Source organism: Taudactylus pleione, unplaced genomic scaffold, assembly GCF_031769625.1.
Source record: "Taudactylus pleione unplaced genomic scaffold, aTauple2 ptg000016l, whole genome shotgun sequence".
In the NCBI taxonomy this organism is placed as follows: Eukaryota; Metazoa; Chordata; class Amphibia; order Anura; family Myobatrachidae; genus Taudactylus; species Taudactylus pleione.
In genome coordinates this window covers 33,444,230-33,459,696 of record NW_028284418.1, presented here as the reverse complement: position 1 = coordinate 33,459,696, position 15,467 = coordinate 33,444,230, and the positions used below count along the sequence as shown (strand labels likewise).

The following is a 15,467-nucleotide window of genomic DNA, read 5'->3' as shown; positions in this document are numbered from 1 at the left end:
AGTACAGTCTATAAAAATAATATGTAAGAGCTGATTAGTTGCCATGGGTTACTTCTCCACTGGCACATTTCTCCACTGTTTTCACGGCATCATACATCTACCCCCATGGGATCTATTTACTGAGCCTTGGATTGAGATAAAGTGAACGGAGATAAAGTACCAGCCAACTAGCTCCTAACTGTCATTTTTCAAACACAGCCTGTAACATGGCAGTTAGATGCTGATTGGCTGGTACCTTATCTCCGTTGACTTTATCTCCATCCAAGGCTTAGTAAACAGACCATGGTTACCGAGTACTACTGTTAAACACTATCATTTTGTTGCTTAATTATTTCACAATTTGATTTTTGCACCTGTACTGGTGGCACCATATAAATATTATATAATAATAAAAATAATTATAAAACCATGTTAGGAGTACTTCACAAGTTTGGATACATCCACAAGACTGTAGAGGGGTGCAGAAACCTCAGTTTTCAGGCTTGGTTGGCTACTATTCATCTTGGTGACCAGTTTCCAATAAGTGATATTTTAATTTGTTTGTTGGCTAATTCTCTGGTAGGAATCCGGTCGAATATGTTGTATGTTGTTTAGATACCAGCACAATGATGGCAATATTGGCAAGGAGACATTGTAGATCAAAAACTTTTTTTGGTTCTTTTTATCATTAATTAATCACATACTTAAAATACAGTCCCTGGTCACATTTATCTGGGGAAATGTATGATGGCGAGATAGTAATCAATGTATGACTAATGGTTAATCATCCTTACTTTTTGGTTGGCATTTGAAGTAGGACTTATAAAAGAAGCTGCAGAAAAGTACTAAGTAACTTGAATACATAATTGTTGACCAGAATATATTTTCCATTGTACTTGAGCATGTCCCATCCTGCCTCCACTTATATACTAGAACATTGACCAAAGTGCCCATCACCATTTGTAAGATCTGGGTGGTGGTGATGAACATGGCACAGGGCCTTGGCACACGTATCCCAGCGGCTCTCAGAGTGTAGTAAGAGTACATGAAGCCATGGACAGTATAGTTCATGGTCATAAACCAACCTCCTCCAGCCACCGTGTCTTTATAGGTGTACCAGGTGTAGAGCAGCACTGTAATGTGGTGATACCAGTGAAGGAAGATCAGCTTCTGTTTACGTAGGACAATGAACAAAGTGTCACCTGTGAAGGGAGGGATAGAGAAAACATTAATGTAGGGAGCAATTCCACATAGTGTACGTAGTGTGTTGTGCATGTATATATGATTGCGTGTAAGCTTGTAGATGGTGTTGGCAGAGTCAGAAGCTTTGAAGTCAAAGTTTATGAGTTGATCTTTTTTAGACTGGAATGTGGTGGATCTCCAAACCCTAAATATAGCATGGAACCAGTGGAGAAGATGAAAGAAGTATGATAGAAATTGGAGGGGCTTGGTCTCTCAGCCCCATGCTCTATATTTTCATTCATTTCTATGGGACCACATGGGTTCCACAGCACTGCACATAGGCGGCAGGACATTACTGGTCTACTACTACTGGGGGCACTGCATAATGGGGACCACTACTGGGGGCACTGTATAAGGGGCACTACTGGGGGCATTGTAGATGGGGGCAGTTATGGGACATAATTGTTTGAGGATGGAGGCAATTATCTAGCATAATTAATGGAGGTTGAAGACCCCTGGGGTAGATATTAAATACAATGCACTTAATCTGTTTTATAATCAGGGGCATAACGCACAATTATCAGACCCTATAGAAAAACTGTGGTGGAATCATGGGAGATGTCCGCACCTCCTGATGTGGACATCGCCAAGACTGGTAGATGTGTAATGAAAAAATGTAATAAAAAGTTTAGTAAATATACCCCTAAAAGTGCGTACACTCTAGACGATTTTTTAAACGATATAGCCGATAACGACACATCGTTACAACAATTTTGTTTAATTGTATAGTGTGTACGCACTAGATCGCTAACGATGCGCGCTCCCGGGGGTCGTTAACGATATCCCCAGTCATCTGTACTTGCAGTACAATCTGGGGATATCGTTAGCGATGCCATGCTGCCAAATGCAACATGGCCCCACCCAGCCCTGCCGTCATTCATCGTTGCTGACATCAGCAAGTGTGTATGAACTTAACAATGCCGGCACCCCCGCCGTGTCCCGCCGCTGACGTTATCGCTGGGTACAAACGTTGTTTAGTGTGTACCCAGCTTTAGAGACAAAGCAACTAACACTACTCTTGTTTATAATGCGTTGTTACCTGGGAATCAGCTCAGCTGACCAGTTCAGGAGTTAGAAAGTGTTTAGTTAGACTTCAGAGTAGAGAAGCTTTGTGTTTTCTTTTTATTTGTTACACCTGTCACATGTTGTGTACTAAAAAGGTTGGGTGAACTTTGTCTGTGGATATCAATAAATCATAGTGATTTTATCAGGCGGCAGGACTAAGCTGTAGGTGGACGCTGGGCTGTCATGTTACAATACATGGGGCACTGTGTGCAAGAAAGTTAATGAACAAGCTTTCTTACACTCTGCTAAATGTTTTGTCTGCCCTGTAGCTAGCTTTGCTAACCAACATCCGATTGTACAAGGCCTAGAAAACAACAGTACACACTTGCCGAATTTTTACCCTGGCCGTCCAGGAGGTGCTTGAGGGGGAGAGGCCAGGTGGGAGATGTGAGGGAAGTGGTGCCGTGAATCGCGTCATCGCAACATTGTGCAGTAGTTGACTCGATCACTATGATGTGATTTACTGCAAAAGCACTATTGAACCTTTCTGTGCAAGTGGGTGGATCTTTGAGGCTGGTCTACTCTCTCTCGAGACTCCGGGAGAGCAAGTGAGTATGTTAGAGAGTGATGCTACAAATATTTACAATGACAGATAAGACAATCACATACTTCTAAAGCTGCAAAAGGATAATATAAGGAACAGCAAATTATGAAAATACAACCACACCACCTATTAGTGCAGTCACAAATATTGTAAATTGTTATATATAACTTTAAGTGCAGGGGGTATGGTATAGGGATGGCCATTGGTAAGTTAATCATCAATGGTCGCCATCGATGGTTGACATTGACTGTATAAAACCATTGTATGTGAACCATCGATGGTTTCATCCACCGATGGTCATCCCTGTTTTAATACTGGCTGGGCAGCAGGCCAATCAGGGAATGGGGGTCAAGCGCTGCAGGATGTGTCGGGGGGTGGAGCTAAGCTACGTGATAAAACAAATAAACATTGCTTGGCTCTGGGCCTGATTCAGACCCGGTCGCAAGCGCTGAGTGATCGCAACTGGGTCGATGGTGGCCCTCAGCGCATGCGCACGATGGAGCCGGCTCCGTCATGCGAATGCGTGAGACCAGGCAAGCGATGGGCACTCCGTTGCTCCGGGTCTCGCATGAGAACGGCTGCCATTTGGGGGTGGCCCCACTGACATCACAAGTGATGTCAGTGGAGAGTTTCCGGCTCTGTTAGAGCCGAAAGCTCTCTGTGGCTTGCGATGAACGAGACCCTACCACAAGGGTCTCATCACAAGCCCGATGGTCTTGACCATTGCGATTATCATCATGGCCGCTCGCTATAGCTGTGGGTGGTAACCCACAGCTATGCGAGCGGCAGAGAGGCCGCTCCAAAAATAAAAATGCCCGGCCCTGATTCTGCCCATCGGTGGTTAACCATCAAAGTTTGTTAACCAACAATGGTCGATTGCCATCCCTAGTATTGTGTTAGATTTTAAAATGGGCAAATGAGGCAATGAGTGGATGCTTCTTAATGGATGTACATTTGCTAGCCAAACACGGAGAACAATTTTGTGAAACCTTGTCTTTGGAAGCAGTGTCTGGAAACAATAGAGGCTGACTGACAGAGCGCTCGCTCTGAATCAGGGCCGCTCTTTTTTTTTTTTAAGAACGGCCTGTGACCACCCACAGCTATAGCAAGCGGCCATGATGATGGTCAAGACCATCGCGTCCATCGGGCTTGCGATGAGACCCTTGTGGTAGGGTCTCGTGGCCGCAAGCCCCAGAGAGCTTTTGGCTCAACTAGAGCCGAAAGCTCTCCCACTGACATCACTTGTGATGTCAGTGGGACCGCCCCCAGATGGTAGGCGTTCTCATGGGAACGCCTCCGTCTGGGCAGCCACCCTCCGGCCCGCCCACCAAAGGGGGTGTGCTGTCACACTTAACATCGACAGCACGCCCCCTTTGGTACGAGACCCGGAGCGACGGATTGCCCGTCGCTATCCGTGTCTCGCGCATGCGCACGACGGAGCCGGCTCCGTCGTGCGCATGCGCTCTGGGCTACCATCGACCCGGTTGCGAGCGCTCAGCGCTTGCGACCGGGTCTGAATCAGGCCCTTAGAGTTAGCTACACCTTTTCCCAGGTGCAGAATTTGCAGCAACTAAACCACGTTGCACTGCAAGGGATGCATATGCATGCCAAATAATTCATATTCTTGCATACGGGATACACATAGTGGCCAGCTGTAATTTTACACAGCATTTGGAAATTGGACTCGGCTGCATCACTCTTACAACTATTAATTATGTTTTCCATTTTCCATTCCTTCTAGCAACACAAAATGTTTTTTAAATGTGCAAATTTTGCATCCAGTATCTAGAGTTGTGCCAAAGTGTTAATTAGTGCATAGGTATTTTATCTGACTTCTATCAGACTTTTACGGTCGTATGTATCAAGCTTTTTTTTATTTTTAAACAAAATTATGTAGAAATTGCAGTGGCTGCGTAATTTTATGTATGGTAGCTATGTACTATTAGCACAATGAAAGGTATTTCACAGAAATCTCTGCCAGAGGGCTAATTAGCACTGCAGATCGCAGTCCCCATTATTATGTATGGGGATTACGATCTGACCCCTATGTACCAAACTCCAAACTTTAAGCCTATGGAGGCTAACAAGCAGGGGTGTATCTAGGGATCCAAGCACCCCTGGCAATGTAATGGACTGGCGCCCCCCTCCTATGCTGCGTTGCCCCCAGTAGTCCCCCCTATACAGTGCCCCCAGTAGTAGACACCAGTAGTAGTCCCTCCTATACAGTGCCCCCAGTAGTGGCTACCCCCCTAAATTGCCCCCAGTAGTGGCCACCTCTATACAGTGCCCCCCAGTAGTGGCCACCCCCCCTAAATTGCCCCCAGTAGTGGCCACCCCTATACAGTGCTCCCAGTAGTGGCCACCCCCCATAAATTGCCCCCAATAGTGGCCACCCTTATACAGTGCCCCCCAGTAGCGGGCACCTTCCCATAAAGTGCCCTCAGTAGCGGCCACCCCCTATTTCAGTGCCCCCCCGTAGAGCCAAGCTTACACACACACACACAAAGAACAAAAAAAAATTCAACTTACCCGATCCCCGCTCCTGATGCGACCGCCGCTGTCTGCTGTGAGTCCCGGTCGCTCTTCTCCTGCATGGGAGAGACGTCATGACATATGATGTCTCTCCCATCACATGCTGTGGGGGGAGCCGGAACACGGAGCTCATGAGTAAGCTCCAGCCGGCTCCCTTCTCGGACGACGCAGCAGCTAATGAGAGTCTGTCTGACTCTCAATGGCTGACTGCTATTACAAGCACACAGTCACCGCTGGCAGCTGTGTGTTTGTAAACGGTGTAGGGCAGACCGCTCTCACTGCGGTCTGCCCTACACTTGTGGGGCCGGGGGACTTGTCCACCCCTTGGCTGCTGGTGGCACTGCCGGATGGCGCCCCCCCCTTTGGTCAGCGCCCCTGGCGAGTGCCATCCTGGCCAATGGGTAGATACGACCCTGCTAACAAGCAGGAGAGAGATCTTTCGAGGCAGAAACTGACACTGTGCACATGTGCAGTCTCCGCTTCCCCCAGAGAAGTCTTTCACAAACGTGAAACATTTCAGCAAAATGCCAGGGATATAACTTGTAGGGACAGTAGTTACCGTAACGCTGTCCCTGCAAGTACCCCTTTGTACATATCAGGGATATTTTCATTAAAAAATTTAAATATCTGTGGCGATATGATCCTTAATAATAGCAGCAGTTCCACAATTATTAATACTATACATAGGCCCCTTGATATACTAATCTTTCACAAATTTGGTAACATTGTCTGGAGGTGAGTTCCAGTGGGACGCTACATGGAACTGAAAACAGTAAAAATTAAATTTAGAAGGTACTTTTGTTGTCTATCAAGACCTGCAACCAAGCTCCACCACCCACATTGTGCAGTATTGTCATGTTCCCAATCTTGCTGTTCTAAGGGACAAGCCCATCACATCAATTGTGTGGTGGGGACCATACTGATATTCTACAGTTCTTTGTTTGGAGTAGTTCTGATATGCAGTATGTTTACAAGTAAACGTTTATAAATGTCTTGCATTACAAAAGATGAAAGGGATAAAGGACTGTCTAAATAAATGACAAAAGGTTCCTTCTTCTTTTACTACACCCCAGAAGAATTCCGGCAATGGTAGAAATGGTCGTCAAGATTGACCAGTTCTTCTACATTCCTGAAAACCCATTTTTCCCCTGTGACACAGCCTAACAGAAAGCTGTGGGAAGACATCTAATATTGAGTCTTAAAGCAACAAACTTAGATTAAATTGAAATATTCTGAATATCTTTTTCGTTCTCCACATCGGCACCTTACTTTGCATATTTTGAATAGTCACAGGAACACCTGATTATATCCCATTTTCTTGTCTCCCCTGATACATAGCTAAGGATGAATGTGCTATAAACAACTTCCAAGACCCCATGTACACACACCCTGACGTGCATCTCTAGTAATGTGGAAATACTGTATAGTCACCAATGTTAAAGTCTTTGCTCTGGGGTTGTAGGTTACCAGAGGTCACACTGACTGGGCTCTAGAAGTCATCCACTTTAAACTCACAGATACTTTCTTTTTCAGCTGCATATATCTTTGAAATAAACATAAGATTTAGAAGAATATTAAAAGTAGATCTATTGGAAAGTGGGAGGCAGTTCTATGACTGACGTAGTGCCATGGACTTACCAAGCTCTGGGACTTTGCTATAGACAAAGGCATATGCCCAGAATTTGCTAACAGGTGCACGATAAAATCCACTGTCACACACCGACTGCTTGAAACCACTGGAGAGGAGTATATTACTCATGTACCAACCAGTACGGATTGCCCCAATGATGCTGCAAACAAAAAAAAGACATAAATAGCAGCAGTCATGCCAACATCTGTGTATGAACATAATGTGATAAAGTATACAAAAGTTGATTATTATTTGTATATACATATGTATATAAGTTAGCGGAATAAATAGCAGCAACAGTCTGTATTGTAATTTTAGACTGTAGTAGCCATTGTGCTGAATTCTTAAAAGCTTTACAGCAAAAATGGTCCCAACACTACAACTGTGAAAAGACAATATCCAGCAGTCTTCTAGTACCTTAGGTTATACTGCAAGCAAGTGTGTAGGATCTGCTACTGACAAACACTCAGTCTTCTCCAGCATCACATAGCTCCCATAGAGGTGCTGCCACCATGTCATCAGTTGTCATATTATTACTTTACTGCATTATGTATTGTCTTTAACGAAAAAGGTCTTATCCATGGGCTGACTTTTACAATAACTCACAGCTCTAAAAACCAGCCAAGTAGGTAATGATGCCCGAGCTCAAGAGAATAAAAAGGGCATAGACACCCGTTTGACTTGTTTTGAGTAGGAAGAGGTGAGCAGAGCATGGCATATAGATCCACTGATATGAAGGTGAGCAGGTGAGAAGGTCATTTTTTATTTTGTCACTTCAAATTCCCCTCTCTTCCAGCTATAATTATGGGGATATGGGGGTCTATGTACTAAGCCTTGGAGAGAAATAAAGTGGGTCAAGATAAAGTATCAGCCAATCATCTCCTAACTGTAATTTTTCAAACCTGTAAAGTGACAGTTAGGAACTGATGTACTTTATCTCCATCCCCTTTATCTCTCTACAAGGCTTAATACACAGACCCCATGGTGTTTTTTTTTAAATTACACTATAATAGTTAAGCTATAAAATAACCTCAGAGTGCACGGTAACAGTTATCCTCTAATATGGGGCAACTCACTGATCTGCTGTTGCCCTGGAAAAAGTGTGGCGTAGAGCCCTGATATACAGTAGAACAGTACAAAATAAAATGCTAACGTGTCCTTATTTAATTCAGAAAGAAAGGCAAAGACATTATACCCCATTTGTTTCCAACAGCTTGTGGTGATAATAGCCAATGAGCACAATGATAAGAACTCTGACATAACCTGACATGATCAAGTGTTTTATTTCTAAAGAACACATTGCTATGTGCACCAACGTGTAATCCCCAGCAAGCAAACCTAACTTTTAGGATTATTTTAGAAACTGTACTAAAAATGGAACCTGACTGGATGTAGTGGATAACGGGACATTTTGTATGATGATTAAACAAGTTATAATATGTTTTTTTTTTTACAAAGTCTATTGCAAATCATAGCAGCCAATCAGAGAATAGCATAGGTCAGTCTATTCCAGTAAGTTAGATTCATAATATATAGTATTTAATTTATGATATTGAATCATGGTACAATCATGGTGCCCTCGTGTGATCATTACATGTTATACAACCTTTGTGGGATTTGACAACAGTCACTATTTTATTGTGGACACAATCACTAAACTACACCACTCTATGTTACAAACAAGACCCCCGGCACTGGAGGGCAGGCAAGTTCAATTATTTCGTTGTAAGCTTTACCTGGGAAACTGATAACAAGTGAATGGTGTAACAGTGATTTGAGGAAACAAAGAAAAAACTCTATGTTCCCTAACAACAAACAGAAGAGCCGTTTACAGAGTGGGGAAGCTATTATATAACACAGGTACAGTGTTGTGGCATGTTAAACAATGAATTGAAACAGACTGTACTTGTGTGTATTAAATGATTAGCTTTAAGGCTTAGGCATGTGACATAAGCGTAAAATTATATTCTAGACCAAACAAGAAAAATAATTGAAAAATACATGTACAATTGTTATACTGAACATCATTCATTGTAAAAGATAAATGTATTTTTCTACATACGTGTTGGAACTGTCAGTAGCAGTCACGTGTTGCTACTGTTATTAATTATTTGTTTTGTGCTTCATCCACAATAACTTCCTCTCTCATTGATGTCAGTTGCCTTGCATTGCACTGTATGTGCACTATTAGGCATGTGTAACTCATATATTGTATTTAAACTTACAAATTAACTAATATGGATGGGTCACAGTCTGTTTCAAATTCAGTAAAAAGTGGATTATTAAACAGGTATTTCTAATGGTGGTCAAGTGTAACATCACTAAACTAACTTGTTGACCTTTTACAAAATCATTGGCAGGACTATCATATGAATAGAAACAAAACTCTTAAAACAAAAACATTGGCAGGACTATCATATGAATTGAAACAGAACTCATAAAGCAAAAACATTGGCAGGTATCATGTGAATTGAAATGGAACTCTTTAAGCAAAAACATTGGCAGGTATCATGTGAATTGAAATGGAACTCTTTAAGCAAAAACATTGGCAGGGCTATCATATGAATTGAAATGGAACTCATAAAGCAAAAACATTGGCAGGGCTATCATATGAATTGAAATGGAACTCATAAAGCAAAAACATTGGCAGGACTATCATATGAATTGAAATGGAACTCTTAAGGCAAAAACATTGGCAGGGCTATCGTGAATTGAAATGGAACTCTTAAGGCAAAAACATTGGCAGGGCTATCATGTGAATTGAAATGGAACTCATAAGGCAAAAACATTGGCAAGACTATAATGTGAATTGAAATGGAACGCTTAAGGCAAAAACATTGGCAGGGCTATCATATGAATTGAAATGGAACTCATAAAGCAAAAACATTGGCAGGATTATCATGTGAATTGAAATGGAACTCTTCAAGCAAAAACATTGGCAGGACTATCATGTGAATTGAAATGGAACTCTTTAAGCAAAAACATTGGCAGGGCTATCATATGAATTGAAATGGAACTCATAAAGCAAAAACATTGGCAGGACTATCATATGAATTGAAACGGAACTCATAAAGCAAAAACATTGGCAGGTATCATGTGAATTGAAATGGAACTCTTTAAGCAAAAACATTGGCAGGGCTATCATATGAATTGAAATGGAACTCATAAAGCAAAAACATTGGCAGGACTATCATGTGAATTGAAATGGAACTCTTTAAGCAAAAACATTGGCAGGGCTATCATATGAATTGAAATGGAACTCATAAAGCAAAAACATTGGCAGGACTATCATGTGAATTGAAATGGAACTCTTCAAGCAAAAACATTGGCAGGACTATCATGTGAATTGAAATGGAACTCATAAGGCAAAAACATTGGCAAGACTATAATGTGAATTGAAATGGAACGCTTAAGGCAAAAACATTGGCAGGGCTATTATATGAACTGAAACAAAACTCTTAAAACAAAAAGCATTGGCAGGACTATCATGTGAATTGAAACGGAACCCTTCATACATGCCCAAGAAAACGCAGACAATAGATTGCTGCATGATCCTCCAGTATAAAACTAGACAGTTTGGCGTTTATAAAAACTGGAAAAGCATGTTGTAACACATAGCAAAAAGTTTCAAACTTTCTTTAAAAAAAAAAAAAAAAAAAAAAGCGAATAAATTCTCTGACTTTCTTAATACTCAGATATTTGTTTTGTATTCAATTAAACAGAATAAAAAAAATGTTACATAAAATTTTGAGAAAAATCAATCACAATTTTTATCATTCGTAACAAGCATAAACATGGCCTTAGCTGCAATGCTTAATGATTTTAATTGTGTAATGAGCAAAACATTGTCTTTCTTGGCCAAATAAATATGTATTTGTTATGTAATGTTTGCACTGCCTCATTATGCACAATTATAATAGTGTTCATTGAAATAATTACATCTGCCTACTAGCACTGTCCATACATGACTTAGACAACTCACCTGAACACAGCAAGCATCAGGGACCACAGGACTAGTGGCCTCCGCAGTTCAAACCCGTTCCTTTCTTTCATTACACGTTGGCCACCAAATATCAGTGCAGCGTATAAAAGCGAGAAGAAGAAAGACTTGCTCCTGTAAATCAGACAAAGAGCATTAATAAGAAGAGACCAAACCAACAGTTAGACCTGTCCTCTTACTTACTACTTGTTTTGCTGGTGTCCTTACAGCAGGTTGTGAATTGTATAATGTAGAAATTAGAGGCCAGCTTCTCACATTTTAGAGAGAGTTCAACCATTATAAGGAGTCTTATTTCCACCACAGTTTTAGACAATGTGGCTTCATGACTCCTGGAATTTGGCCAGCACTCTTTCTTACTTACTGCTAGCATGTAAGGTTTTGTACCAGTTCTTTGACTAAATCTAGAGGTATTATTGCTCAATTCTGATGGCTTTATCATTGCAGCATTACATATTGCATGTAAAAACTTCTAACTTATTCATTAGCAAATACATTGTAATAATGTATGGAGAAGTAGGCTGTTCTTGGATAGTTTTCGTAGAATACCCTGTTAGTCAGTAGGGTGTGTTCATGATTTCACATGCCTAATTGGAAAACTAGTGGGAAAGGATTGCGGGTGTGGGTCTGTTCACATGGGCTGTGCACAATTTCATTGGATCTAAAAGGAGCACCTGTGAGAAATGGCCTATGACTCAATGGTTATCATTCTCTGTGTACGGATGGGAATGGCTCAGGGCTCACTGAAACATTGATCCATATATGACAGCGTTATAAAATAAGTATTTGTGTTCTATGTAGGAATCCATATTACAGAGAAATGTGCAGGTATATGCCTTTTATTCTCTATCTATCTATCTATCTATCTATCTATCTATCTATCTATCTATCTATCTATCTATCTATCTATCTATCTACTTCTATATTGTGAATTAACTAGTGATACTTGTGTCTGCAAAACTATTTTAGTTCAGCACAACATAAACATGTGTATCTTGGTAATGCCAGTGGCATATTATACAGATGAATTGGTGGAGACAGATTCAAACTCCGTCTGCTGTAGCTAATAGGTTGGAAATGGAAATAAGTCAGGTTTTATCAACCCTATTACTAAAGAAATGCAAGTTTTGAGGATTTCCCTATTACAATACAGGTCAGATAAGTCACCTGCTGAAAGTCAAGGATGTCTCTTAAAACTGTTGCTGGTGTATGAAAGATCTTCCTGAGTTTGTATTATATAAGTCAGAGGTTCCCAAACTCTGCCATTGCAGTCCAGGTTTTAAGGATATCCATGCTTGTGTCTGGATGGTTAAATCAAATTGACTGAGGTACTAATTAAGTCAGCTGTGCTCAAGCAATGATATTCTTAAAACCTGGACTGTAGTGGTAGAGTTTGGGAACCTCTGATATAGGTACTTCTGAAAATGAATGCAACAAACTAAACTTATCTCTGTCCGCCCACATGGAGTTCATGCTTACTCATTTTTAGCATGGCAAATTAAATAATCCCAACACATAAAATGAGAACTTCTGAGTCAAAATAGGATTTGGCAGTTCATAGTAGAATAGAGAATGCTGACCTTTGTTCCAGGAAGTATCTATGTAAATTTATGGCAGAACATTTTAGAACTTTCTCTGTTCTATGGGTGTGTACAGAATTTGACAATCAATAATCACCTTAGTTATGTCACTTTCTTTTAAAGGAATGCAATTTTGTGATACAGTATAGAGACGATTGCTGACTATCATGCATCTTAAGGCCCCCGTACATCTGCGACGGATCGTCACGATGTAGCGATGGAATTGGAAACGCTGATCTGCCGGTCGGTAAATGCCGACCGGTGGCCATCGATGTTCCGCGATCCGTCACAGGATCGGTGAAATTCTACATGTTAAATTTCCCCGATCTGCCAATCATGATCATTTTATGATCGTGATCGGCATATCTGTGAAGTCCAACATGTTGGATTTCAGCGATCCTGCGATGCCGGGTTGCAGGATCGCTACATTGCGACGATCCGTAGCTGATGTACAGGGCCTTTAGAAGCTTAGAAAATCAATATAATATTTAAATTAAAAAAACAATACTTTTACTGGTTGCAAACAATAAGTTATTATGAATGATTAAATTGTTAATTGGCATACTGTACTTAATTAGTTCAATACCAATTAAAATACTTTGGTATCATTGTTTGATTGTCAGATCTTAAATTAGACTTTTCCTCCACCCACTAAACTGCTGCAAATGATCTTTTCACACCCCGCTGAACACACCCAAGATTTGCTTGTGTGACGTAAAAGACTATTATACAGTGTGAATGAAAGTCACTTATCAGTCCTACCTTATGGTGCATACACACGATCAGATTTTTCCTTCAGATATGAACGATAACGATTTAAAAATCGTTCAGTCGTTCATATCTGAAGGAAAATCGTTCATATCTGACATGCCTGAACGATGGACGATCAACGATGCGCGTTCCCGTTTGTCAGATAACGATATCTGACATCTGATGGGTTTGCAGTCAGACTTGGACGATTCCATTCATTTTAATGTAGTCAAAAATCGTTCAATCGTTCAAAACTTTGGTAAAATCGTTCAAATCGTTCAAATCGTTTAATCGTTCAATCGTTCATCTGACAAGTCTGACAAATCTGACCGTGTGTACGCTCCATAAGGATAAGTCCAGCAGTTTCACAGCCCTGATATAAGTGAGCTCAACTAGCTCCAGAACATCACTGTATGCCCCTATGTGTGTCTATAACCTGGGTGCCCTGGACACAGACAGAGTTGGTCGCAGCGACACTCTCAGGGCTTTTTTTTATTAGCAAAGTAGAAGCCCTCTCCAATATTTCAGTTTAATTATAAACTTTCGTCATCTATATATGATCATATTCTGTAGGAGCCCTTCATCTAAAAGTCAATACTTTTACATTATAAGATGAAAGTATTATCTATAAAACATTTGTGACAAGGTTGTTTAATAATATGCAGCTTTATAAAAAAAAGTTCACATTTCAATATTACTTTTGGTGATTCTCTGTGAGGTTTTTGTTTTACTGACTATTCTTATTGTTGCACAGAAGAGGTTTGCGTACTGTGTATCATCTTTATTTCCAATGTAACAGGAGTAGTGATGTGCAAATGGATTACAGAGCCTACAGGAAGTCCATGCATGTTAAAGACAGCGTAAATATAAGCTGTGAGAACAACTGACAACGTGGAAAATCATTGCACTTACAATCATTTGTATAAGACATATATATATATATATATATATATATATATACACACACACATTAAAATCTAAGATACTGCATACTCAAAAAGTGGGTTAAAGGATGTACAGGGAAAGCAGTTTCAATGCTATCACATACTGTGTCAATTGATATATTCAGTATCTTTACAATTGTATCAATATGCAAATGACATTTTTGCATGAGTTTCCTCTTTTTGTATCATTCATATTGACATCTAAATGTTGACCCATTACTTGCATACTAGCCAGCAGACATGCAAACCTGTCAGGGAGTAAAATACAAGGTGTGTATTATTTTATTGGATTATAAACTCAAAGGTCTTATTACAGAGTTGTAATATTATAGCAAGATTTTAAGCAGGAATAATAACTGTAAAATATGATGGAATAGATTTTCTCATCTTAGTTTTATCACTCACCAGTTCTCCTGCATCCATGCAATGGCTCCTTGGTCATAGAATCTTTTCTCAAAGTCATATTCCTGCAGCAGTATGACTGTAAGGTTGTGCTCCCCCATGTCTGCAGTTCAGCTACTGTACAAGTCAGGTGTGCAGCCTCCTGTGCTACCTCTACTGAAGTATATGAGACAGTACCATAAGGGGAAGCCTGCTCAACCAGTATCATCAGTAACACACCCCGCCCCTAACCAGTCTCAGTCTACACCTGCCCCACCTATAACATGGGGCGTAGACATTCTTAGAGATAAGTAGTAATGTGATACAGGCTGCAATTGATGTTGCAATATAGCACCGTGTTGCCTGCTTAGTATACATACACAAATACTACAAGTAGCATTATAAGTAGGAGCGTGTCTGTACACATTGAGGACTGTAATGAAATGTTATTTATAGTCTGTTAAATATGAACAGATGCTCTCTTTTAAAGTTGGCTTCAAAATTCTGTACTATTTTTTTTACTCTCTATCAGTGAGGTGTGGTGAGGTCAATGGCAAGGGAGGCACTGGCTGATTAACTTCCCCCCCTTTAAAAAAAAAAAAAAAGCGTACAGTTCCCCCTGTTTAACAGTAACCAGCACCAGGCTGAACCAACCAGGGGGATAAAGCCATAGCAGGGGGTACTCTCAGTGTGGGGTCCTCCTGCCATCACATTAACCAATAGTCAATGCAGTAGTCAGCCCAGGGCTGGAATTTCTTGGAAAGTGCGGATTGCAGAAAATGAAAATTGAGTCCCCCTCCCTGGTTGTTACCAGCACTGGGCT

General features: G+C 40.8%; 1 protein-coding gene across 1 annotated transcript; it reads right to left on the bottom strand.

Annotated features, from left to right (window-relative positions):
- Positions 1-248: 248 nt before the first annotated feature.
- Positions 249-14,825, bottom strand: ELOVL3 (ELOVL fatty acid elongase 3). Its single transcript, XM_088473507.1, has 4 exons — positions 14,669-14,825; positions 10,975-11,106; positions 7,001-7,152; positions 249-1,181 (listed from the first exon to the last, which is right to left on the bottom strand). Exons 1-4 carry the CDS (start codon positions 14,764-14,766, stop codon positions 760-762), a joined length of 804 nt encoding a protein of 267 aa, XP_088329633.1. The 5' UTR covers positions 14,767-14,825; the 3' UTR covers positions 249-759.
- Between the last annotated feature and the right edge of the window lie 642 nt (positions 14,826-15,467).

Excerpts from the sequence above, each read along its gene's own strand:
- ELOVL3 (XM_088473507.1), bottom strand. The coding sequence starts at position 14,766 with ATGGGGGAGCACAACCTTACAGTCATACTGCTGCAGGAATATGACTTT. Across the intron at positions 11,107-14,668 it reads GCATGGATGCAGGAGAACTG|GAGCAAGTCTTTCTTCTTCT; the intron begins GTGAGTGATAAA and ends TCTGATTTACAG. Across the intron at positions 1,182-7,000 it reads TAGCAAAGTCCCAGAGCTTG|GTGACACTTTGTTCATTGTC; the intron begins GTAAGTCCATGG and ends CTCCCTTCACAG.